At 34.9% G+C, this 25,353-nt stretch overlaps 4 protein-coding genes across 5 annotated transcripts; 2 read left to right on the forward strand and 2 right to left on the reverse strand.

Moving 5' to 3' along the window:
* Positions 1-11,560: 11,560 nt before the first annotated feature.
* LOC125423356 (pentatricopeptide repeat-containing protein At4g02750) lies at positions 11,561-13,913 on the forward strand. Its single transcript, XM_060815791.1, has one exon. The coding sequence runs from the start codon at positions 11,765-11,767 to the stop codon at positions 13,841-13,843; it is 2,079 nt and encodes a 692-aa protein (XP_060671774.1). The 5' UTR covers positions 11,561-11,764; the 3' UTR covers positions 13,844-13,913.
* A 68-nt stretch (positions 13,914-13,981) lies between these two features.
* On the reverse strand, positions 13,982-16,144 carry LOC107422818 (uncharacterized). The gene is made up of 5 exons (XM_048477110.2): positions 15,673-16,144; positions 15,432-15,506; positions 14,847-14,945; positions 14,653-14,748; positions 13,982-14,412 (listed from the first exon to the last, which is right to left on the reverse strand). Coding segments are annotated over exons 1-5 (531 nt in total). The 5' UTR covers positions 15,674-16,144; the 3' UTR covers positions 13,982-14,152.
* A 682-nt stretch (positions 16,145-16,826) lies between these two features.
* LOC107422795 (uncharacterized) lies at positions 16,827-19,723 on the forward strand. 2 transcript variants are annotated; one of them, XM_016032292.4, is made up of 4 exons: positions 16,827-17,206; positions 17,291-17,519; positions 17,968-18,120; positions 19,036-19,723. In XM_016032292.4, exons 1-4 carry the CDS (start codon positions 17,000-17,002, stop codon positions 19,692-19,694), a joined length of 1,248 nt encoding a protein of 415 aa, XP_015887778.3. In that variant the 5' UTR covers positions 16,827-16,999; the 3' UTR covers positions 19,695-19,723. The 2 variants fall into 2 exon arrangements, with proteins under 2 accessions (XP_015887778.3, XP_015887777.3); XM_016032291.4 differs by having other exon boundaries at positions 16,830-17,206; positions 18,991-19,723.
* A 2,039-nt stretch (positions 19,724-21,762) lies between these two features.
* LOC107422794 (pentatricopeptide repeat-containing protein At4g33170) lies at positions 21,763-24,300 on the reverse strand. The gene has a single exon (XM_060816059.1). The coding sequence runs from the start codon at positions 24,163-24,165 to the stop codon at positions 22,420-22,422; it is 1,746 nt and encodes a 581-aa protein (XP_060672042.1). The 5' UTR covers positions 24,166-24,300; the 3' UTR covers positions 21,763-22,419.
* Positions 24,301-25,353: the final 1,053 nt, after the last annotated feature.

Below are 25,353 nucleotides of genomic sequence, written 5' to 3' on the forward strand. Positions count from 1 at the left end.
GTCATCCAGTGAGCATTCCATACATCTTGGTACCCTTGGGGTGTATTGCATACTTTGAATCGCGTGCTTCCTTTAAGATCTCCTTTTTGAACTCAACGATACCCTGCTTTGGATTCTCGACTGGCGATACTTAACCCTTAAGTCGCTCTTGGAAAAACCATAACATAAAACAAATAATAAAATATATTTTTCAAATATACCTAACTTGCATAGGCAATTGTTAAAACTCCACATTGAAAATCATATCTTAAAATCCATAGCATAAAATAAAATATGCACGCTTGTAATGGAGGTACGTACGACACCTTCTACATGTTACGTAATCCATGATTCCAACTGTCGCCGACACTCTGCTACCAATACAAACCAGGGTGGTTGCCTATATTGGCCGTCCAATTCCCCGGGCTCGTAGGCAACATGATCATGGGGCTAGCTCTACATGGACCACATTGGTTCGCCGCCTCCATATGGTGCAGTATAATATCAACAATATAACATACAGATACATGTACGAGCACAAACCAAAAATACTTGAATAAAACACCTTGAAAAGTATTTAAATTTTGATAATCGATCGGGAAAATATTTTGACGCCTTGAAATCGATCGACACACATCCTTAGGCAATCATCCTTCTTCTCCATGAACGAAACGGATACCATTCACGATGATAAGCTTGACCTTCAAAAAGAAAAGGCATCCTCGACCATCGACTAGGCCATAGGAATTTCCCGTTAGGCTAGATGATCCTAATTGACACCCTCGAAGATTAGAGTTATTCAAACTCGGGCAACGAATTTACTTCGAGACAAACAGAAAGAACGCTTTCACACGGGTAAAACGAGAGATTAAACACGGATAGGATGCACAACAATGCACAGTCCCTTAGGAATACTAGAACCTAGAGCTCTGATACCAACTGTCAGGACCCGTCCAGAATTCCTTCCCCGGAACCCTAGACAGCCCTGATCCCAGGGAAACCCTACCGAACCCTCCAACGGAAAATCCGACAGAGCCTCCCCTAAGGGATTTACTTACCACAATTTACCTGCACTGAAAACACACTTCTAAAATTATCCCCTTATTCCTCCCACAGTACTACAAATCGATTCCACAAATTGCAGCACTTAAAAAAATAAATACAGTAATCCAGTGCAAAATAAATACAACAAGAGTGAAAGAAATATTACAACTGCAATAAAAGAATAACAGGGTACTGCCGAACTAAAACAGCGAGGAAGATCAAGTCCGCTCCGAGTGAACACCGACAACCTGGTACCTAGAGGAACGGAATTTAAGAGTGTGAGATGCTAATCATCTCAGTGAGCGACCCTACTACTCTACACTAGCATACCACGGTAATAGGTATATAAATAATAATTAGTTGGAAATAATAATTTCTCTCAAAACCCTTACAATTCTCTCAGTTGGAAAGGTTCCCCTTTTAAAACATTTTCACAAAACCCTTTATTCATATTTCCCGAAAACCAAGACATCAATTAAATACCAGAAGCGGTAACAATTATATTTTTCATTAACATTTTATTTTTAAAACACAGTTCTGAAAATCATTTGATGCACCCACTATATACCAGTGGCGCCAACAGTACCCAGCGTCCCAAGGTACCGCCAGACAGGAGGTTATAGAAAGAAACCGGCATACGGTCGCGTGGCGTCCCACTGCGCCGCTGCTAACCTGGTGTCCCGGCCAAAGGGGGGTGGCCGCCCTCTCCGATGGCATCCACAGGACACCCTCATAATATCAACCGCGCGCTACTCACACCCACCTGCGCGCTAATCACATCACCTGCGCGCTAATCACACCCACCTGCGCGCTAATCACAACCGTGTGCACACTAACCATATCACATATAAACAGAACACCAGTACGTGCACGGTGCATCTAAAAATCATAAATTTCACAATTTAAATTATAAAACAAATTTCACATTTTTCATAAACATAGCGGGCATAATCCATCCGCTTGAACCGGGAAATTCTCCACAATTTCCTTATAATTAATACCATAAATCCCATGATTTTCAAATCCACCAACTCCCAAATCCATCAATTCAAATATCCACATTTTTTCCAAGCATAAATAATTTCTCGAAATATCATAGTCAAATCTCATAATATTTCATGGGCATATTTTATAAAAATTGAAATCAGCAACATAACCAAATATTTTCTTTGAAATATTTGAAAATCAAATCGTGCCCAATTTACCATTAAAACCACACCAATTTCAAAATCCTCAAAACCATAAAATAATTCCACACGGCATAAATTTGTAGAATTCGCATTTTCTTAAATCCAATAAATTCATAAATAATTCTACAATAAATCCAATAAATATTTGGCACATAGAAATTAACTTCCAAATATTTAATTCACACATAATATATTCATCAATTAAATTCCCCAAAATTAATTTGAAGGTGGGTCACTCACCTTGAGCATGCAATTAACCCATGATCCACTACGGGATCAATTCTACGACTCACCGGTGCTCCTAGAACAAAATTCACAGACAGTCAAATAAATTAATATTTTATTCGGGTAAATAATACCCGGTACCCGGGGGGTCAAAACACAAACGATATCTAGAATTTACGAGTTATATACCGAATCGAAGCTCGAGTGATGCTAATCACAGATCCGGTCTTAATTTCCGATGATCGTACCCGACGGGGTCGGAATTTTATCGGGAAGCTTTTCGGGTTTCGGCTCTGCAATTCTCCCAAACCGTCGCGAATTGGTGGAAACGGAAGTCGGATTTGGGTTCAGGAGGTCGAACACTGCGGACTGGAGCTGGCCGGAATTTTCGGGGTACTCGCCGGAACAGTAATTTCCGGCGGGCCGCCACGTCACCGGCAACCGTCGCCGGAACAGTATTTTCCGGCGGTGGCCGTTTGCTGTGAAATTTTGCAGATTTGTAGATCGTGAGGAGAGCAATCCAACGGGACCGACGGTGAGCAAAACGGAGGTCGGACGGCGGAGAAATCACCGTTTGAAGATTTTCGACCCCTCGCCGGAAAACGCTCCGATCCCGGCGCGTCGGTGGTCCGATGGCCGTGATTTTTGGTGGGTAGGCCGGACTTGAGGAGAGGATCAAGGCTGTCAGGCGCGTGTGGCCGGAAAGTGGCCGGAACAGTGCCGATTCGCGGTGGCCGGCGGTGGAGGGGAAAAATCGCCGCCAAACTTCGGACGTCCGATCCGGGCGCGTCCGGCGGCCGTTCGCCGTGAAATTTGGAGGTTTTGCCGGAAATGAGGTGGGCAAGCTTTCTGTCCGGCGCGTGTACAGTAACTCGGCCGGAACAGTGGCAAAATCCGGTGGCCGGCGGGTCCTCTCTCTCTCTTTCTCTCTCCTCTCTCTCTTTCTCTCTCTTCTCTCTCTTTCTCTCTCTTCCCCGAGAGTTTTTCAAAATTAAAACCCTGCATGACACTGTTCATGCCACGTGGACCACTCAGAAGCTGACACGTGGCATTTCACTGTTCACAACCCAAAAACATTAAAATAATACGGTATCCGGTAAACTTCAAACGTCCATAACTTTTTAACCACATGTCCGATTTAAGCGTGCCGCTAGTCTATGAACTCGTATCGACGAGTACTTTACAACCATACAAGAGTCAACTCACAATTACATCACAAGAAAAAGTCAGCTCCCGGCACCTTTTAGACAGTTTACACTTCAACTTGTTTTGCCCATAACTTTCAAATCGTAGCTCCGTTTTCGACGTGCTACCAGTCTACGAACTCGTGGCATCGTGCACTTCGCCACGATACCCTAGTCAACTCAAAATTCTTACCGAGTCAAAAAGTCAACTTTTGACCCCCTTCGGTCAACGGTCAACGGTCAACCTCGGTCAACATGCACGGATTCCGGTGCGATTTGGGACGGGGTGTTACATTCACACTTATGTGTGGTATCAATATCAAACGTGGGAATATGATTCAAGTTAATTAACCTCCGCAGAGAATTATAATTAACATGACCTAGTTTACCATGCCACAAAATGGAAGACTCAAGCAAGTAAACGGAAGAAGTACTAGCTTTATTATTAATATTCTTTGGCATTACAGTCATTATATTCAATTTGAACATACAATTGACTACATAGCCCCTTTTCCCACAAACATCCCATACTTGGACAAGATAACCTTGTCTGACTCAAACACTAAGCGAAAACCATGTTTGTTTAGCAACGATCCAAACACCAAATTCTTACGAATATCTGGAACATACAGTACATTATTCAAAGTCAGATCCTTCCCAGAGGTCATCTTCAGGACAATCTTGCCTTCCCCTTGGATTTCTGAATATGCAGAATTCTCCATGAACAACTTCTCCCCATTTGCCTTTGGTTCGAAGGAGGTGAACATGCTTCTATCTGCACACACATGGCGGGTTGCACCTGTATCTATCCACCATTCTCTTGGGTTAGAACCCACTAGGTTCACCTCAGAGACAACAGTGCTTAGGTCAATTTCATCAACCTCTCTTGTGATGTGCTCCATCATTATTGTCTCTATGTTCTTCTTTCTCTTCGGCAGTCTACAATCCACCGCTCTGTGACCCATCTTGTCATAATTGAAACATTTTCCTTGGAACTTAGCCTTCTTGGAGATGCCTCCTTTAGGCCCTAACTTGGAACTCTTTCCAGGTTTCTTCTTGTTCTTGGAGCTACTACCATGCTCTACAACATTAGCCTTTATTCTTGCCTTCATGGATCTTTTATCAGACCTCCTATTGTCATCTTCTATTCGAAGCTTTCCAATAAGAGCCTTTATGTCCATTTCCTTTCTCTTGTGCTTAAGATAATTTTTGAAGTCTTCCCAACTAGGAGGCAGCTTCTCAATTATTGTAGCAACTTGAAAGGCTTCATTAATGAACATCCCTTCGGCAAGAAGTTTTTGGATGAGCACTTGCAGCTCATGTACTTGACTCATCAATGGCTTGGTATCCACCATCATATAGTCCAAGAATTTGCCTACCACAAACTTTCCAAACCCTGCATTCTTAGTCTTGTATTTTCTGTCCAGAGTTTCCTATAGCTCTTTTGCTGATTTCGTGCCATAATACACTCCATACAAGGCATCGATAGGCCATTCAGGACATAATTCCGACATAAATAATCGGAATTCTTCCACGCATCCACCACCATCAAAGTTTCTTTGTCACTCTTTTCATCACTTAGTGGTTTGTCCTCAATTAGGAACCTCGCAAGGCACAGAGTAGTCAAGTAGAACAGCATTTCTGTTGCCACCTCTTAAAATTTGCTCCATCGAACTTCTCAGGTCTTTCTGCATGGCCTACAGGTGGAGACTTGAAAAACATGAATCTGTGAAGGCACTTGTGTAGCAGGCACATCTCCACTAGCCATTCCTGTATTTTTCTGTAAAAACAGAAATCAATTAGTTGTTATTTCTATTTTAACAAACTAATTTAAACCAATTTCCAAAAGGAAAATACACAAAAATGCGATTTTTAGAGTTTCTGTATACACCACAAAAATTACTGTATACACCCATAAAATTACTATTCACATGTCACTACCACTTGAAATCACCAAAAAGTTACATTACGAGGCAATAATATTTATGTTAAAATATAAAGGAAATATCAATCATTTCCAATATTTATTTTAAAATATAAAGAAATGGATTACATGTACATTTATTATAAAGGAGGATAAGAGTAGCAAACCAAAAATTTAGCCCCCAGGTTTCTAATCGAACAGCAAGCATGAATAACAGAGATATATACATACATACATACATATATATGGTAGTAAATTCAAGACATGATAATGCAAATCAGCAAGTAAATTCAAGAGAAGAAACACTACTATAAAAGTATGAAGGGAATGAATTTCTTAAACTATTTTTTTTTTCCTTGAAATTCTTATTACATTATTTTTTAAGGTTCTTTTCTTCGTTCCCTTGTTGATTTGAATAATAGGATTTCATTCTAAACTAGAAATTGACCTCTAAAAAGTTTTTAAAACATAGTTTGGAAATGGACACTACCTACTTCAATTGCATTCCTTGCAGCGAGTCTAAAATCGTTAACAATTCAAGAATTTCATATGTTCTAAGCCTCCTTGGATGTGTGTACTGTGCAACATCAACACCATTAGTTAATATTTTGGGGGTCAATGGCTTGTCTATACAAGAGATTGGAGCTTGGCCATTTGGTTGGAAAACTGAAATAAAATTTGAAGTCACATGAGTTTCACTAGAGGTACTCTTAAGCAAGTAAAAGTTTATAAAGCTTATGAGACTCTCTTATTTGCCCTCTATCCTATAGAAGAAATGGAATACATGTACGTTTATTATAAAGGAGAATAAGAGTAGCAAATCAAAAATTTAGCTCCCACGTTTCTAATCGGGCAGCAAGCATGAATAACAGAGATATATACATACATACATACATACAAACATACATACATATATATAGTAGTAATGCTGGCTCTACAAAGGTAAATAAAATCAAAATGAAGCAAACAAAATGAAGAAGTGGAAGGAAGCAATGGCAACTAACTCAAACTCTACCGGATACTCTTCGAAATGGCCCAACCGATGGCTAGATCCCGACTGGTGGCTGGAACGGTGGGTTGGGAAGAATGGAAGTAAGCTGGAAGAGGAATGTAGGTTGTGAATCTTGGAAATGGTGAAAAATAACCTAGTTCGAGCTGGTCCAAGCTGGTGCAAGTGGTGCGATTTGGAATTTTGGCAAAGCTATTTTGGAATTTAGGCAAAGCTGGTGCGAGGTGGTGCAAGCGGGATTGCAAGCTGATAGGAGCAGGAAGGGGAGAGCTTTGGTCAAAATTTCACACGTGAGGAAGCCTTCAATCTGGGCCATTCCTGCCAGCTGTGCAAATCGAAGGGTTGCCATTTTGATCACATTTTTGGTTCGCACATAACCCATGCGGTCAGTCCGCATACTAGACTCTCTGTATATGTATATATATATATATATATGTACACATATAGAATTTGAAAATAAAAATAGAGAAACTTTCCCCATACCATTTTTAGATTCTTCAATCTTTGGTTTTGTTGTTGTTTACTGCATCCAAGTCAACGTCTAAGGAGGTCTTCTTCTATATTGAAACTAAATCAAGATTCAAGCAGGTGGACATCTGTGTTAATTTGCACTTTTACAGGGTTAAATATTGAGTTAAGCTTGACCTTCTTTTTAACAAAAGCTTATTCTGTGAAAATATGTTACAAACCAGGAAAAAAAAAAAATATATATATATATATATATATACATATATAGAATTTGAAAATAAAAATAGAAAAATTTTCCACATACCACTTTCAAATTCTTCAATCTTTGGTTTTGTTGTTGTTTAACGCAGCCAATTTAGAGTCCAAGGAGGTCTTCGTCTCCATTGAAACTGAATCAAGCTTCAAGAAGGTCAACATCTGTGTTAAAACAGATAAAATATTCAATTGAATATTCAAAAGGCGATGGAGATAAGTAACTAATGGAGGAGGATTTGATTAAATTCAAAAAGAGAAAAGCGAATTACTCGTTTTTTTCTAACAGAAGAAGCTACAGAGAATAACTACAGTGCTCTCTGCATATAAGAGTTTCGGGTTTAAATTTGAATTTGTGACCCTTTTTCTAACCGTTGGGATGGTCTACTCTTCATTTGACAACTAATTGGGCCTTGTTTGGGCCGGAATTGGGCTGGAATATCTCAACAAGTAATGGTGCTATCATTCAGAAAAATAATAATAATAATACTAATAAAATCACATATATATATTCCACAAGACTGCTAAAAACTCAGTTTAGATTGCATTAAAAGGTGTTTAAATTAACATCATGCAAATAAAAATAAAAAAATGAAAGAATGTTTAATACTAAATATCAAAAACTGCATTTTGATATATGATTCATTTAGTTTATATATTAATAATTTCATAAAAAAAATTATCTACGGGATTCATTTTTTAATGATCATATTTCACATTTTAAAATAAAAATAATAAAGAGACAAACAATTTTTAACCATTTAAAAATTTTATGAGTTGAGATAATATTTATAAAATATAATGTAATTGTAATAATTGTTTTGTTTTAATTAATAAATAATTTTTATCAAGTATATATATATAGGACGTGTTTATGGTGTGATCCATCCTCATGGGGACCCACATCAAAGACGATATTTTAAAAAAAAAAAAAACATCGTCTCTACTGTATCTATATAAATATATATATATATATATGTTGCATATTTTTATTAATAATAATTTATTTATTATTATTACTGCTTACTAAAGTTTAAAATTTCAATATCGATGCAAATACCGAAAATTCAAAATATGAAAATTTCTATGAAACTATCAAAAAGTATTGAATATTGATAAAAATTCACAAAAAATAATGGAAAATTTATTTTAAGAAATGAATTTTTTTTTTTTAACTTCAGAATTAGATTATTTAATCAATCATTTATCAAATTGATTATAAAAGTTGAAAAAATATTGAATAAATATGATATTTTCTTAATTAATTTAATATATAGTAAGCGGTAATGATTATAAATAAATTATTATTAATAAAAATATACAAAATATATATATATATCTGATAAAATTTGTTTATTAATTATGATAAAAAAATTATTACAATTACATTATATTTCATAAATATCGTCTCAATAATTTTAAAATTTTTAAGTGATTGAAAATTATTAATTTCTTTTTCGTTTTCATTTTAAGATATAAAATATAAAAAATAATAATTAAAAGATCTATTTTCTTGATAATTTTTATGAAATTATTAATATGTCAACTACAAGAATTTTGTATTAAATATAATTATCTTTGATGTTTAATATAATATATTCTATCATCTTTTAATTTTTATTTGCTTAATATTATTAATTTAAATACTATAAATACCAATTCTACATAATATTGTATTTCGATATTATTATTTTCCATTCTCATATAATCAACTAGTAACTTATAATTATGGGATTCTAATGACTCCATCTTATACGAAATGTATAGCAAATATATATATATATATTAATTATTAATAATTAGAACTTATCAATGTTATTCAATTTAATTCATTTCACTTTATTTATATTATTAAATATTTGAAAGATAATTCAAAAATTTTAAAAAAAATCACTAAAGTTAATTTGGTAAAATAATTTACTAAATATTAAAAATATTTATGAATTTTTTTATAAAAAAATTTAAATTAGTTTCCATAGATATTTTCAAAATTTTCATAAATTTATATGGAAATTTCTGAAATTTTAATGAACATTATAGATTTTTTTAGCCAAATTGTTAACTATTTGAAGTAGATATTTTAATGGAAATTTCAGTAAAAATTTAAAAATTTTGATAGATACTATAAAAATTATATCTATTTCCATTTGAAATCTAAATTTTTTTTTACCCCTTAAAAAAGATTTGAAAAAAATTTCGTTAAAAATTTTAGATATTTACAAACTTGTTACTTATTATAAATTAAAATAATTAAAAAAAATATAATATTTATTCAATATTTTTATAATTTTTTGATCAATTTGGTAATTCATTGATTAAATAAGCTAATTTTAAAGTTTTAATAAAAAATTTAATTTTTTAAAATAAATTTTTATCTTTTTTTAAATTTTTATCGATATAAAATATTTTTCAATATTTTCATATTTTGAACTTTCAATAGAACAAAATATAACTTTATATAATAAAGAAGGAGAGTAAGACTTCAATGTGGTCCACGTGGAAGAGAATTGTGAGTTTAATTTGCATTTTTACAATGAGGCTTTTCTTTATTTTGGACCATTTGGTTGGAACTTGGATGGTCCCTTTTTTTTTTTTTTTTAATGAATAAGAATTTTCATTAATCTGTATCACAAAAACTATATGATTATATGCTTCCTATCATAAATCGCTTTACAAAAGCTAGTAAGGGAAATTAGAACAGGAAATATTATCCTTTAAACAGCATTTACAAAACTTATGAGCTACAAGATTAGCAGCTCTGGGCATCCAACAAAATTTACAAATCTCAAACAAAATATATATATATATATATATATATTTCCTAAAAGTTCTATATAAAGTCTTCACAATGGATTGTACAACAATTCTATTCCACCCCTTATTTCTTGCTATTTCTAGAGCCTCAAACATTGCAAAAGATTCAGGAACCACAGAATTCCTTAAGCTAATTTTAAAAATCCACAATCCAACAATTTCCCTAACCCCATCAGGAGCCACCACACTCGCCACATTTCCATTGTTAGAGGGAAATGCATCCGCATCAAGTTTTACGATTCTACCTTCAGGAGGAACTCATATCTGATTTTGAGAAGCAACAGAACTTTGGCCATCATGTTTTGGACCTTTCCTAATTCTTTTAAATTCCCAAAAACATTTTGTAACTTTTTGTAATTCCTCGTTTACGTTCACACTCTAATTCAAGTGAAGAACTTTATTGTGAATTTACCAAACTTTATCAATCAAGATTGCATATATATATATATATAATATTATTATTATTATTATTTTGGTCTTTAGATTTATTATTGTGATTTTCTCTTTCAAATAAACCAGTTTCATTTTATCACTTATGTGTAATTTATTTATGCTCAATTTGGAATTACTGTTGATTATCAAAGAATCATTAAAAGTTTTACTAAAGAAATAATTAATTTTTTTGTTAATTTGATTAAGTGTTTGTTAAATTATTATTTCAAAATTGTTAAAAGTTACAAAATTAGAATTTAAATGTTTAGTAAAAAAAATCTATTTAATTATTTTAATTTTATAATGATTAAAATATATATATAAATGATTATTTTATTTGTGTATATATATTATTTTTTTATATAAATGGGTAAAAAAATTTATTACTAATTAAAAAATATAATAGTGATTTTAATTACTCTAGAAAAATTTTTAAATTTTAACTTTTCAAAAGAATAAATTATTAAATAATCTAAAAAGGTTTGACAAGTATTACATCTATTGAGAAATTAATTTCTAAGCCAAAAATGCGCTTAAAAGCCACCCCAAACATATACTTTTTCATAACATATCATTTTGTCTGTCACAAGCCCGAGAGAAAGCAAAAAATGGTTTTTTTTCTTCTTTTTCTTTTCTTTTTTTCCTTCATGAAAAAAAAATTCTGATTTATTTTCAAGCAATATTATAGTTATAAGATATTTTTGTCAAAATTTTAATAATCAATTATGTAGTAGTTTTTTAATAATGTTAAATTAATATTATCATATATATATATATATATATAATATAGAAAGATAAACCATTTAAAAGAATTTCAAAATTTTAATTAAAAAAATTTTTGATCACTTTAAATTTATTAAAATTTTGATATTTATTCTTTATCTTGGTATGGTTGTGATAAATATTTTATCCTAAAACAAAAAACTACTAAGAGCATACGGCAACAAATTATTTACCTTTTGAGAGGGTTTAACCAAGAATATTTCTTTGCATTCTTATGAGGAAAATTTCTCTATAAGGTGCTTTTTATATGGTCAAGAATATTTTTAATAAGATTAAAACATTCATACAATTTTAGTCAATGAAATGTTCCATAAACTATTTATAGAGTAATAAATTTCCTTATTAGGAATAATTAAATAAAAAAGTGCATAAACGTTTCGCTCATTTTACAGCATGTATTTTTGGCTTTTATTTTCTTTCCCTCCAGTCCACGGCCAAGAGGTGCACAGACTGATGGAGCATGTTCTTCACTCCTCACCATACCCATGCACTCAAACTCATCCAAACTCTCTCTCTCAGACTCCCAAAACCACTTTCTACTGCCACCACGAAGTTCTGTATACAAAGCCATGCTTCAGCTACTCTTCCTGACCTGAAGCCTCTCAACTCCAAGATCACTAGCTACATGCGAAATGGGCTTGTCGATCAAGCCCAGAAGCTGTTCGACGAAATGCCTCGGCGAAACACCGTCACTTGGAATGCTATGATCAGGGGATATTTTCTTAATGGGGATATCGAAAACGCAATATATTTGTTTGAACGAATGCCCGAGCGTGATGTGTTCTCGTATAACACAACTATTGCCGGGTTGATGCAATTCGGAGATGTTGATGGTGCTGAAGGAGTCTTTAAAGGGATGATATTTAGAGATGTTGTTACGTGGAATTCGATGGTTGCGGGGTATATTCGTAATGGGATGATTGATGAGGCGGTATGGGTATTTGATGGGATGCCATTGAAGGATGTGGTTTCTTGGAACCTGGTGGTTGGTGGACTTGTGAACTGTGGAGAATTTGATTTGGCTGAAGAGTATTTCAAAAGAATGACTACTCGGGATGTTGCTTCTTGGACTATAATGGTTTCAGGGCTTGCGAGAACAGGAAGGGTTTTTGAAGCCCGTGAGCTTTTTGAAGCCATGCCTGTGAGAGATATCCACGCTTGGAATGCAATGCTGGTTGGCTATATAGAACATGGACGCATCGAAATTGCAGAAGTTTTATTTCATAAGATGCCCAAACGGAATTTCGATTCTTGGATAGTATTGGTTAATGGGTTGGTAAAAAGTAAAAGAGTTAATGATGCCATGAAGCTTTTCATCGAAATGCCACAGAAATGCCAAACAACATGGAACTCAATACTTGTGGAGTTAACGAGAAATGGGCTCATCAGGGAGTCTCATGCATTCCTGGAGAAATTCCCTTGCACAGATGTTGTGTCATGGACAAATATTCTTGTTGGATATTTCAAAATCGGAGAGGTTGGCTGTGCGATTAAACTCTTTGAGTTGATGTCAATTCGAGATGCAACTGCATATAATGTAACAATATTTGGATTAGGTGAAAACGATCATGGTGAAGAAGGTGTAAAACTTTTTATTAGAATGAAAGAATCAGGCCCATCCCCAGATGAGGCTACTTTTACAAGTATTTTGACAATCTGTTCAGACTTGCCAGCCCTACACCTTGGTAGACAAACTCATGCACAGGTTGTAAAAGCAGGATTCAATAATTTTCTTGCAGTTTCTAATGCCATGGTTACCATGTATACAAGATGTGGAAACATGGATTCTGCTTTGTTAGAATTCTCTTCCATGCTAACCCATGATATCATATCTTGGAATTCTATAATCTGTGGATTTGCTCACCATGGGAATGCAGAAAAAGCTTTGGAGATGTTTGAACAAATGAGATCAAAAGATGTCATACCCAATCATATAACCTTCATCGGTGTTCTATCTGCTTGTAGCCATGCTGGAATGGTGGACGAGGGCAGGTATTTCTTTGACATCATGAGATACGAGTATTTTCTTCAGCCAACGAGTGAACATTATACTTGTTTAGTTGATTTGCTGGGGAGATTTGGCCTTATAGACGAGTCAATCAATATTTTAGATCAAATAAGAGCAGATGGAATTGAAGTTCCTGGAAGTGTTTGGGGGGCATTACTCGGGGCCTGTAGAATCCACAGGAATATTGAAATTGGTAAGATTGCTGGGGAAAGGATTTTGGATGTAGAGCCTGATAATTCTGGTGTGTATTTAATTTTGGCAGAAATGTATCTGAGTTGTGGAAGAAGGAAAGATGCAGAAAGAATTTGGACCAGAATGAAAGAAACAGGAGTCAAAAAGCAGCCAGGGTGCAGTTGGGTTGAGCTAAACAACAGTGGCCATGTATTTCTTTCAGGAGATAGTTCGCATCCCGAGTTTGAAAGGATCAATTCTCTCCTAGAGTTGATGCATATGGAGATAGAGACTAAAATTTCAAAATCAAAACTTACTTCTTCTCAGCAACTACAAACTTCACTGGTATGTTATGTTTGAGATTTTATTGTTATCTTCTGAAATGGAGAGTCGCTTAAATATAAAATCCGCCTTTCTTAGCACTTGAAACAATGGAGATATAAAAACTAAATACTCAGCGATGAAAATTTCCTAAGTAGAAAGAAAAAAACCCAAAAGGAAACTGGACAAAAATTATTCTTATGCAGAAGCTGAATATAAAATATTGATTCTGCAAATTCTATCATGTGAAATAAAATTACAATGAAGCAAACGCTAACAACGCTCTGTATCAGTATATTCCATCAAGTATGAGCACTTGATACAATGGCAATTACAAAAAACAAACACTCAAATTCTAATAGAGCTTGGTTTCCCGGTTCTAGGATTTCGTCTCTGACTTGGAACTGTTACTGCTGATGCTTTTTTGCCTTTAAGATTGCTCTCATCCGGAACCTCCTTGGACTTTTTCATGTTCATAGAATTTTCTGCTGTCCGGCTTGGGATAACCTTACATAGTGCATGTCTATTTTGAATTGTCTTACGATTCTTCAAAACCGATGGCCTTTCTGTTTTGACTCTGTTTTTATTCCCAATAACTACATCATTATCTGAAACGAAAAATGCCCAAATGGAATGTGTTAAGCACCCCTCATAGTTAATAATTAAAACCCAATAGTTGAACCAAATCATATATCTAACAGATGGACCAATTAGGCAGATACACGCTGATGGACCTATAAAAGAGACATTGATAAAGCAATTCAAGGCATCACGTTGCAGACTTTCATTTAAGAAGCAACAATTTTATAGTCATATAAACACAATGGTTTCCAAAACAACTCTCATACTTGGACTTGATAATACAGCCCGTGGCCGAGGTATTGAACTCGCTCTAATATTTTGTTGATTATCCTCTTCAAATTTCTCGTTTTTCTTCTCTGCTTCTGCCAAAGAAGAAGATTCAGATTTCAGGACGGTAAGATATCTTAATACATATAGGGAGTTCAGTATTGTTGATAATCATATGAAGTTGAAACCAAACCTTCAGGTACAGAAATTGTTGGTATAGCTACACTCGGCATGTAAGATTTTGGAACTTTTGCAATGGATGGTGGAGAAACATCTTCCTCCTCCTCCTCAACTGCAAATCATATATAAAACAGAAAAATGGTTTCAAGAGAAGATTGATATGGGATTTTAGTATAAATTAAACATTCCATCATAGAGCATAAACAAAATGATTCTACTTAAATGGCTCGGTTTGCAATTGTTTAGCAAAGAGAGGAGAAAAAAAAAAAAAAAAAAAAAAAAAAAAAAAAAAAAAAAAAGGGGCCTTGTTTGCAATTAGCAAAATGAAAGTATCAAGAATTAGTCAGTTGTCTGTGTTTACGTGAAGTAACAATATTCTCATGCTAACCAATCATGAAAGTGAGACGAGAAACTTGGACATCTCAATTAAACAGTTGATCAAAAACAGGCAGGTTCATCTGGTTATTGCTCAATAAAAATTAATAAATTTGAGGTAGAAAAAATAAACCCAGTCAAGATATTTTGAAAGTAAATCAAAAGAAAAAAAAAAAAAAAACTAAAAGATGGACGGGTGAAACTACTAAGATCAATAAATAACCTGATGTATGAACATCGTATACTCCATATTGATCCTCTTGGTCCTCTTGTTGCCTCACCTTCACCCTTGGATACACTTCCAAATTCCAAAAAAAAAAAAAAAAAAAAAAAAAAAAAAAAAAACCAATTCAGAAAACGAAATAAAAAATATAAGAAAAACAATTTTCAAATAACATACATCAATACTACGAATCAAACAAAGAACAAGATGAGCATGAAAGAACAAAACATCAAAAACCCACTTTATTATTTTTCCTCTTTATTTATAAGGTCTTCTTCAGCTGTTGAGAAGAAAACCCAAAAGAAGTTTTGATTATTTGAGCCTTGTGGTTTTTGGACCATGAAATCTATGAAAGCAAAAGAGATTGAAGAAAAGAAAGAAGAAAGAAAAACACAAACTGCTTTTTTGTGTTGCTTTCTGGATTTTACTACATAAGAAGAAGAAGGTAAAAAAAGGAGAACGTGCAGAGAAGGATCTAAAAATGGGTCAAATGCCCCGAGTGATGAGTGCGTTGACTCTAGTTGGTCCACTTGGCAAAATGGGTCCCACTATTTTTTGGAATAAATTTTTGGAAGCAAGTTTAATTCAGAATCATTCACTGAAAAAAATGGTTTAATTCAGAGTCAGATACGCCTGAAAGAAAATGGAAAGGAAATTCGTCAACTTCTTCCATTTTGTAAATTCCTTTGATTTGGTCCCCTTTGTTTTCTTTTTGTTGTATGTTTTTTGGTGAATGGCTCCTTTTGTATGTTGTTTTGGGTGTAATTATGAGAGCATTACAACATGAGTTTTTCATCTAATTACGTAACAAAATTTTCTCTAGTACAAAAAAAAATAAAAATAAATAAATACAAAACAAATTATAAATTAATTTCATTTCAGTTAAGTAAATCTACTTCTATAACTCTCTATTTTCCCAAGCTTGTAATCAAATTGATTGAGAAATGAACCACTTTAGATGTCACTTTCATTTGAATTTATACTAATTTATTAAGTCACAATAAAATATTACAAAATTTACAATTTCTTCAAATTATAATTTTTTAAAATTTAAAAGCTCCATTCTATCAAAAATTTAAAAGAAAAGACTTCATGTTGATTGTTTTTGTTGGGCTGATTCAACCATGCATGGTTATCAAATAGTCCACTTAATTAAATTGTGCTTGTTTGGTAAAGTTTATGTTTTTTTTCGTTTTAGTCTTTTGAAAAATATATAACTGAAAACCAAAAAACTTATATATAAATGATTTTTATTTCAAATGGAAATAATTAAATTTGTCATCGGTTACCAACTTATAAATAAATAACAAAAAAAATTCAAAAATAAGAGTTAATTCAAATTTATAAAATTAAAAAAAATAGATTATTCACCAAACAATCAACATTTATTAATCCCGTCCAGTTTACTCTATCCGGAATAAAGCTACACTAATTCCCACAGCCAAACGCTAAAACCCCTGACTGCGTGAGAGGACAGAGAATCACAGAGCTCGGGTTTTAATGGCGAATTTGGGGGTTTTCCACGTCGGTTCTTCAGGATCTTCCTCATTTCCATTTTTTGGGGTTTGATGTGGAGCAGAACTGTATCGAGCTTGGTGCAGAACATTCGGCGGCGTCTTTCTACTGCTGTACGGCGTCGTATCGAGGATGAAGGAGACTGGTTTTACTCGTCCGAATGGTGGGGTTCGGAATCCGCCAGCAATACGATTCTCCGATCGATTTCCGACAAAGGGAACGGCGTCGTATCCGTCGTAGCTTACCCTTCATCCAGGCCGGTCAGTCTCTCTCTCTCTCTCTCTCTCTCTCTCTCTCTATGCTCTGCAATTCTTTGAACATTTTGTGTGTGTTTCTAAACGCAGAGCGAGGTTTATTGGCCAGCGACGGAGAGATGGCTACAGAAGAGGTTTGAAGAAACCCATCCGGGTCAACAACAAAAGGATCGGTTTATGATACTTGGATATCAATGGCGGGTGCTCCGTTTCAATGATAACACTCGCCAAAGCACTGCCAAAATATTGGCTGCTTATCAAGAATCGGAACCCGGTTCCGTCTGCATTATGCAACAACCACATTGTTTGGCTGTTCCATGTAAATCCTCTTAACATTTTCTTTCAATTTTTGAGCTTTTCTTGGGGTTAAATAAAAGCTGTAAATTGGTCTTTGATTATGCTTGTTTTAGCGTCTTAGATTGTGCTTGTTTTAGCCTATCTTTATAATTTGCCTTATGTATATGGCTTTCTTGCTGTGGCATGAAAAATTGGTTTCTTTTTCTAGTATTCAGATCAATGTAATTGGAAAATGAACATTTGGTTGTCAATCTTTATCAAAGTTTCTTATTTGCTTGATCATATGGTATTTAATATCTCTCTCTGCGTCGTTGATTCTATAGTTTATATTTTATTCTATTTTATAATTTTTCCTCGTTTTTCCATTTCTGTAAATAGCTTGTAATATCTGAGAGCTGTTAACAAAAAGTTTTTTTTTTTTTTTCTCTTTTTTTTTTTTTTTTTTTGGATATGCTGAATTCCATTTTCAGATCTCAAGAGCATGGTGTCAGTTGGACTCGCTACGATAGCATCTTGCAACTTTGATCTCACAAATGCTGTGAATGGGAAGAAAAATATGCGGATCTTATGCATTGGCCATGGTGGTGGAAGTTTACCATTATTTTTGGCTAGTAAAATACAAGGTGGGATTTCACTTTCTGCTTCTGTTTCTGTGTTTATTCATGTTTATTAATAGTAGTTAGAAATTGTGATTAACCCATTAGATTGTTAACTATCCTATATGATATGTCAGAGAATCTGTTGATACGTTTGCAATTATTTCGTTTTGAATTGATGAATATATGCTTTTTAACCTGGATTGTTAATCAAAAATGAAACTGTCCATTCATATCATAAGCTGATCATTTTAAGCCCAAATTCTTTCCTATAGTCACATGTGAGTTGATGCATGCTACTGAAATCGATGTAAATTCAACTTTAGGATTTAGATTGATCAATAGGCAAAGTCTAGGAGATACTGCTTTAAGCAAAAGTTTAAGGTGTAATTGGCACTTAAGTTCAAGGGAGAAAATGTTAAATCCGGAGAAAATGTTAAATCCGCTTACTTTGCTTTCCTTGATCAGCCATAGATGAAAATCATTTAAAAACTTAATTGGCGAAAGAAATGAGGAGAAGCAGGAAGGAAGAAAGCAAAATATAGAAGACTAATTGCAATAAAATGTAGTGTTTACTTGATTTGTCAAATTACACATTTATAGGTGTACAAACTTTTGCAATAGATAATTTATAGGTTTGATTTACTAGGAATGACAATGTTTATTTTGTTTGCTCTACCTGTGTCTTTACTCTTGGGTTTGCAGTGCCATTCTTGTTGATCTGGAAAACATATCTGTAATTGTAACACCGAAAGACCAAAGTTGAATTTTTTTTCTGTATGCTGGTGGCACTTTGTTATTCTTGTAAAATGTTGTCAGGTGCTCTCCTCCCTAGATGTAGAGTTTCTGAATCTAATGAGCAAACATGATTGTGACTTAAGTATATGCTTCCTTCAGGTGCTACAATTCACATAGTTGAAATTGATCCTCTCGTTATCTCAGCCTCTATCCATGCTATGGGGTTTCCAGCTTTCTCAGTCATGACTCAATCAGGTGAACGGGCCTTTTCTAAACCTGATACCACTGATGAAGTTCTATGGAAAGGCATCCATGAGAGGCTTTTACTTTACGAATCAGACGCTGAAAAGTTCATTCTCAACTCCAACAGTGTATATGATATGATCTTCATTGATGCTTATGATGGCGACGACATCTTCCCTCGCACATTATGGGATCCAAACTCCCCATTTCTAAAAGCTCTCGGCAATCAGCTTCACCCAGAACATGGCACCGTTGTGGTGAACCTTCACTCAGATTCTGAACTCTTGAACCCTGATGGTTCCATTCCATCTGTTCTTGACCATATTCTGCCAATGGGAAAGTACGTGTCACAAGTTGGCCGAGCATACAAAGATGTAATAGTGGGAAGTGCCATTTCTTGTGGAGGTAAAGATTCTGGTTTGGGATTTACTGTTTCAGTTCCGTGGGTGTGCAATACGTCTCTGGTCGTGTGCAGAGGTTTTGGTACAAAGAGCTGGAATTATAGCAAGGATATGATCTTGAACACACTCATATCCAAATCTTTAGAAGTAGAACGTGTACTAAACTTGCCATTCTCATGTTTGCAGTATATAAAGAGAGGTTTTATACTTGTTGATTGATCTCGGCAAGAATACCCGATTTGCCAAGTCATCCAAGTCTACACTCGCAATTTTTTTTTTTTTTTTTTTTTTGGCATTTTTAACATGTTGCAAAAGTTGTGCATCAAAATCTTCAATGAATACTGTTTTAAGCTCAGAACTTCGTTTGGATAGGTGTATGGATAAAAAGTCCTTCATTCCAATTTAAAATAATTCAATTTATGTCCAAAAAAAAAGAAAAATAGCCTTTCATAATACTCAAATAAAAAAATAATAAAAGAAGAAAAAATTCCAAAATTTGCGACTGTTAGTTATGTAGCTTAAGGGTGATCATAATCCAGTTGATTGGATAGGATTAAGTCAGACGGGTAAAAAGCCACCAATCACGGGAAAGAAGGCAGCACCACTGACCAAAAGTTCATCAACAGCTCAGTCAATGGACTATATAGGTTGATTTTTAGTCCATCTCAATAGTATATATGCTGTTATCTAATTGATTAATATATTAATATAATTTAAAAAGATAAATAATTTTTTTATATAAAGTTATCCAAAATAACTTTTTATAAATTCAAAACTTTTTTTTTTTTTTCCCTGAAAACACAGCCAAATACAAAATCTATTTTTGGGCTCGTCCAAAGCCCAAAAACCCCATTTTAACCAAATCCGGCCCATTAAAATTTCTAAAACCCTGCCATCAGATTCTCTAAAACCCTCTTTGCATGTATCTTCTTTTTATATTTTCTGTGCGTTCTCTAAAACCCTGCCAATCTCTCTCTCTCTCTGTGTATTTTTTGCTTCAATGGCGTCTCACCAAGGAAAAAGGCGACCGTCTTCGAAAAGCAACAACAGCGATGGACAACAAGGAATTATCTCCAGAATAACGGAGTCTTCGGTCTTCCAGAGCACAAAGCGAGTGGCATCGGAGGCTGGTACGGTGACGCAGAAGCTCCTGCGAAGCACAGGCAAGGCGGCGTGGATCTCTGGGACTACGTTCCTCGTCCTGGGGTTGCCTCTGTTCGCCGTAAAGACACGCGAGATGCTGGTCGTACTCCAGGAGAGCCTGCTCGGTTCGCCTTCGCTTTCGGCTCAGGATTCGCTTCCATAGTTTTCTTAGATTTTTTTTTTTTCCAATTTTTTTAACCTCTATTCTTTATTATTTATTTATTTATTTTTGGGATTTGTGGTATAGTGGTATGGTGGATGAATTTAATTTATTGTTAAAGAATTTTGGGAAAAAAAATTTTTAGGGGTTTAAGGTTTATGATGAATGGAGTTTATTGATTAGAATCACTATAATTGAATTTCGAATTCTTTGCTTTATTTATTTATTTATTTTATTCTTTTCTTTTCTTTTTTTTTCTCGCTGAATGTATAATTGGGATTTCAATTATTCGGCCAGTAGGGTTGATTTTTTTGTGTGTGTAATTTAAACAAGGTTTTTAATTCGTGTCAAACTAAAAGAAAGTTTAAGAAAAAGACCAAAAAAAAAAAAAAAAAATTGTTGTTTTAATTTTCTCGAAGATGGAGTATTATTCTCCCCAGAAAAATATAGAAACCTCATTGTCCAATAAAACGAAAATTTTTGGCAAGAAAGAAATAAAAATAAAACCTCACTGATCTATATTCAAAAAAAATAAATAAATAAAATAAATTTGCAAATTCCAATATAAAAAATAAATGCTCGGTCCGCCAATCTTCAACTCAAAATCTGATTACCATTGGTTGCATTTGAAATCTGATGGGAAGTTGGTTTAATACCCAAAACAAAGGGTTTGATGAAATCAATTTAATGGAAATATACTTCAAATTATCTGGTCTTCCCTTCCGGGGATTAGCCTGCTAAATTTTCAACTTCTTGAAGCATCTTTCTCCCCATTGTAGTTCCATTATTATTGGAATCAGTTCTTAATTAGATGGTTATTATCTCTAAATCTTGAATGGTGTAATCCGAGTTCAAAGTAGATTCAGGCATCGGTAAAGTTTTAATTTCTGGACTCTCACAATGTACTAAAGTCACTTTCTCAACAGGCAAAAGCTGGGTGTAACAATATATATGAACAGTTATACTGAAAAGAAGAAATAAAGCTATGAAGAACCAATGATGAGACCATAATTGCCATCCTTCCAACTTTTCAAAAAAAACATTTGTCATCCTTCCAAACTTTACCTCCCAGATTTTATGACCCAAACCGGCAAAGTATCCAGGGAAGATGTTCTAGACAAAAAAGGCAATCATTGACTTCTTGAATTAAAAACGATGCAAACGCTACAAACTAGTATATATTCGCCATATAAACCTGCCAAAATTCTTCCAGCAGTCTTTTTGTTTTCCTTTTACTAAAAAGAACTATCCTATCTCATATCTCCACGATTATTCTTACAGAATTCATTATGTGCAAATTGCAAGTTGGACAATCTACATCCAATTATTTCTGTATTTCAAGTTCCAAACTCAAGGAATGTAACTTTTAGTTGCCAGAGAAAAGGCGAAGAGATTCATCCTTTTAGCTGCTTAACTCATGCATATCATAGCGATTCCATGGCAGTGAAGCTCTACTTTAACACTCAACTGCTTTCCCTCTCTTATCAGCAACATTTTATCCAACTCTCACTTATATTTCTGCGATTTCATGGCCTTGATTCCTTATCAAAGCATATGAACTTTTCTTGGGACAATGGCAATTCAACCCAACTTCAGTTCGTCACTTTTATGATAATCAAGCATGTAATAGTTTTGACATTGTCACCATATACCTCCACAAGTACAACTACCATTGCGAAATCTATGGTATCTGTTTACATCCCTCACAATAATCTCCCTGTCTAACACTCTACTCATGTACTTAATAGCCTCGTGGCAATCCCTACAGATCCTCAAATTCTTCACAATCCTTAGTGGCTTCCCCAGAGGAGCTGCTCCACTTACCACTCCAAATGCTACTGCCAGCTTCTCACTATGATACCTTAGAGCTTCCCTTTTTTCCTGCTCCCCTACTTCATGCAACATCTCATCCCAAACCGGTATGTATCCTAGTTTCTCTATTTCCTCCATCAACTCTGCTAATTTTGCATAAATCTTGTCTGTCATCTCATGCCTTCTGTCCCCTGCCAAGAAAACATGAATTTTTCCATGCATTTCAATCCAACTCCTCCCACCTTCCTTCTTCACCCTCCTATCTTTCATCCTCTTCCTCACTTCCGCAACTTCATCCCACCTGCCTGCACTTGATAACACATTTGCAACAATCACGTAGGCAGAGTCATCATGTGGATCAAGTTCCAATAACCTGTAGGACATCGTGCAGGCCATGTCTGCTTCACCATGAATTGCACTACTTGAAAGAAGTGCTCGCCAAACCGCAGCATCTGGCACAAAAGGCATTGTCATTGCAATCCTCTCAGCATCCTGTAATCGGCCAGCTCGGCCTAATGCACCCACCAAACATGTATAATGCTCAAGCCCCGGTTCCAAGCCATAATCTACCATCATGCTATTGAACCATTGCTCAGTATCAACATCCATGCCTGCATTGCAAAACGAGGTTAAGATTGCTAGAAAGCTATACTCATCTGGCACAAGCCCTTGAGCTCGCATCAAATTAAACAGCTTGACAGTCCAATTCTTATCCCCCTGCTGTGCATAAGCTGCCATCATCGCATTCCATCCCACAACATTCATTATCGACAAGTTCTCATCAAAAACCTGTCTTGCATCCATCACAAGACCCGCTTTCCCATACACATCTATTAGAGCAGTTGCCACAATAACATTGATATCCAGCCCAGTAACCATAGCATGAGTATGTATTACCCTAGACTGCTCCAGTGCGGCCAGCTCTGCCGCAGCACGAAGTGCACCGGAAACACTATACATTGTGGACCCAACATCACAAGCCCTCATCTTAACAAAAGCCGACAATGCATCAATGGGCCGCGAGTTTTGCGCCAACCCAACAACAACAGCAGAATAACAAACCTCGTCCTTATGAGGAATTTCGTCAAACACCTTGCGAGCTTCACTCGGAAGCCGACATTTGGAATAAAAGTTAATAAGCGCAGACCCAGAAAAGGGCTGGGAGGAGAGGGAGAGCTTCAATGAGAGAGAATGAAGGCCGAGGCCGAAAGAGAGACAAGGGAGGGAAGCGCAGGTCTTGAAGAGGCAAGCAATGGTGCGCTGGTTGGGGAAAGTGGGGTGGCGGAGCATGGAAAGGAAATGGCGGAGGGAGAGGAGGGTATCGGAGTAAGCGGAGATGAGGGCAGTCCAGGAGACGACATTGGGAGATGGGATTTGGTGGAAGAGGCGGAGGGAGTAGGACAAGAAGTTGCTTTTGGAGTAGAGGGTGATGAGGCTGTTGCAGGAGAACCGGTCGGTTTGACCATTTTTGATAGCTTGGGCATGGAGTATTCGTGGGTCGGAGTTAGATACCCGTGCCGGCGATACCGGTGCCGGCGCCGTTGCCGGCGACGGCGAGTCTAACAAATGGTTCATTTTTGCAGTGGTGGTGAGGACGAAAGAGATACGTGGAAGGGTTTTGGAATTAGAGGGGTTTTAGTCATGCACGCTGAATGCACGTGCTATTTTGTCTTTTAATTTAAATTTCTTTTTTTTTTTTTGGGTTTTTTTTTATTAATTAAATTATCAAATTTAGGCTGTAAACGTATAAAATCACTTTTTTTTTTCTTTTTTTTTCTTTTTTTTTTTGGCCTAAAGTTTAAAATATCTGAGCAAGTATAATCTAAAAATATTAATGGTTGACTTGACCTTATACCTATAAGTAGTCCACTTCCACCCAATCCAATACCAAGAGTACCTAATTAGCATCTGACTTGATTAATTTTTCAAACCCTTTAAAACTTTTGCAGGAAAAAAAAAATGATTAATAATTCAGGAGAAGAAGAGAGGTAGATTTGAGCTTAAAAATAATAATAAAAAGATATTATATAGTAATAATTATAATTAAACAAAATGGAAGGAGGAGGTATTATCTGTTGATTGGCCAGTTTCTTTGAAATATTACTTTGAGACATTTTTTAAGTTCTTCTTTCTATAAAGTTTGTAGAACATAATCTTTTTTTCTTTTTTTAAGTATGAAAAACAGTTTCTATATTATATACTTGTATACTAAAAGCATTTTTCCATATGGATGGAAGGTCAAATATTGTTAAAGGTATATGATTGGAAAGCTCCAAATCCTTGTAGAACAATTTATCTATAGCATACAAAGAGTAGAAGGATAAATGAAAAACAGAAAAAGGGACAAACACAGAATCTACCACAAATTCAAGAAGGCAGATACCCAAAAAAAAAAAAAAAAAAAAAAAAAAAAAAGGAAAAATAATACATATGATATTGTGATGGGGTTGCAATGGTCCTGATGATCACAACCCATTGGCTGTGCCACTTTTTAATTTTTCAATAATATTTTTAAATTTGAAACTATAAATGTAAAAAGAAAAAAATAAAATGAGATGGATGGGCTATATATTAACCTTTTTTATTTACCAAAGTGAATTGAGTATATGAACTTGTTTAGGTACAATATGTTTGTTGTTTCTAAAATAGAAAAATACAATATGTTTTCTATAAACAAAAATAATAAAAAATACAATATGTTAGGACCAATCCACCATTATTGCATGCATTCATGAATGAAAGAGGTGGCCAACTGGCAACGCA

Source organism: Ziziphus jujuba, chromosome 3 (genome assembly GCF_031755915.1).
Source record: "Ziziphus jujuba cultivar Dongzao chromosome 3, ASM3175591v1".
Taxonomy (NCBI): Eukaryota; Viridiplantae; Streptophyta; class Magnoliopsida; order Rosales; family Rhamnaceae; genus Ziziphus; species Ziziphus jujuba.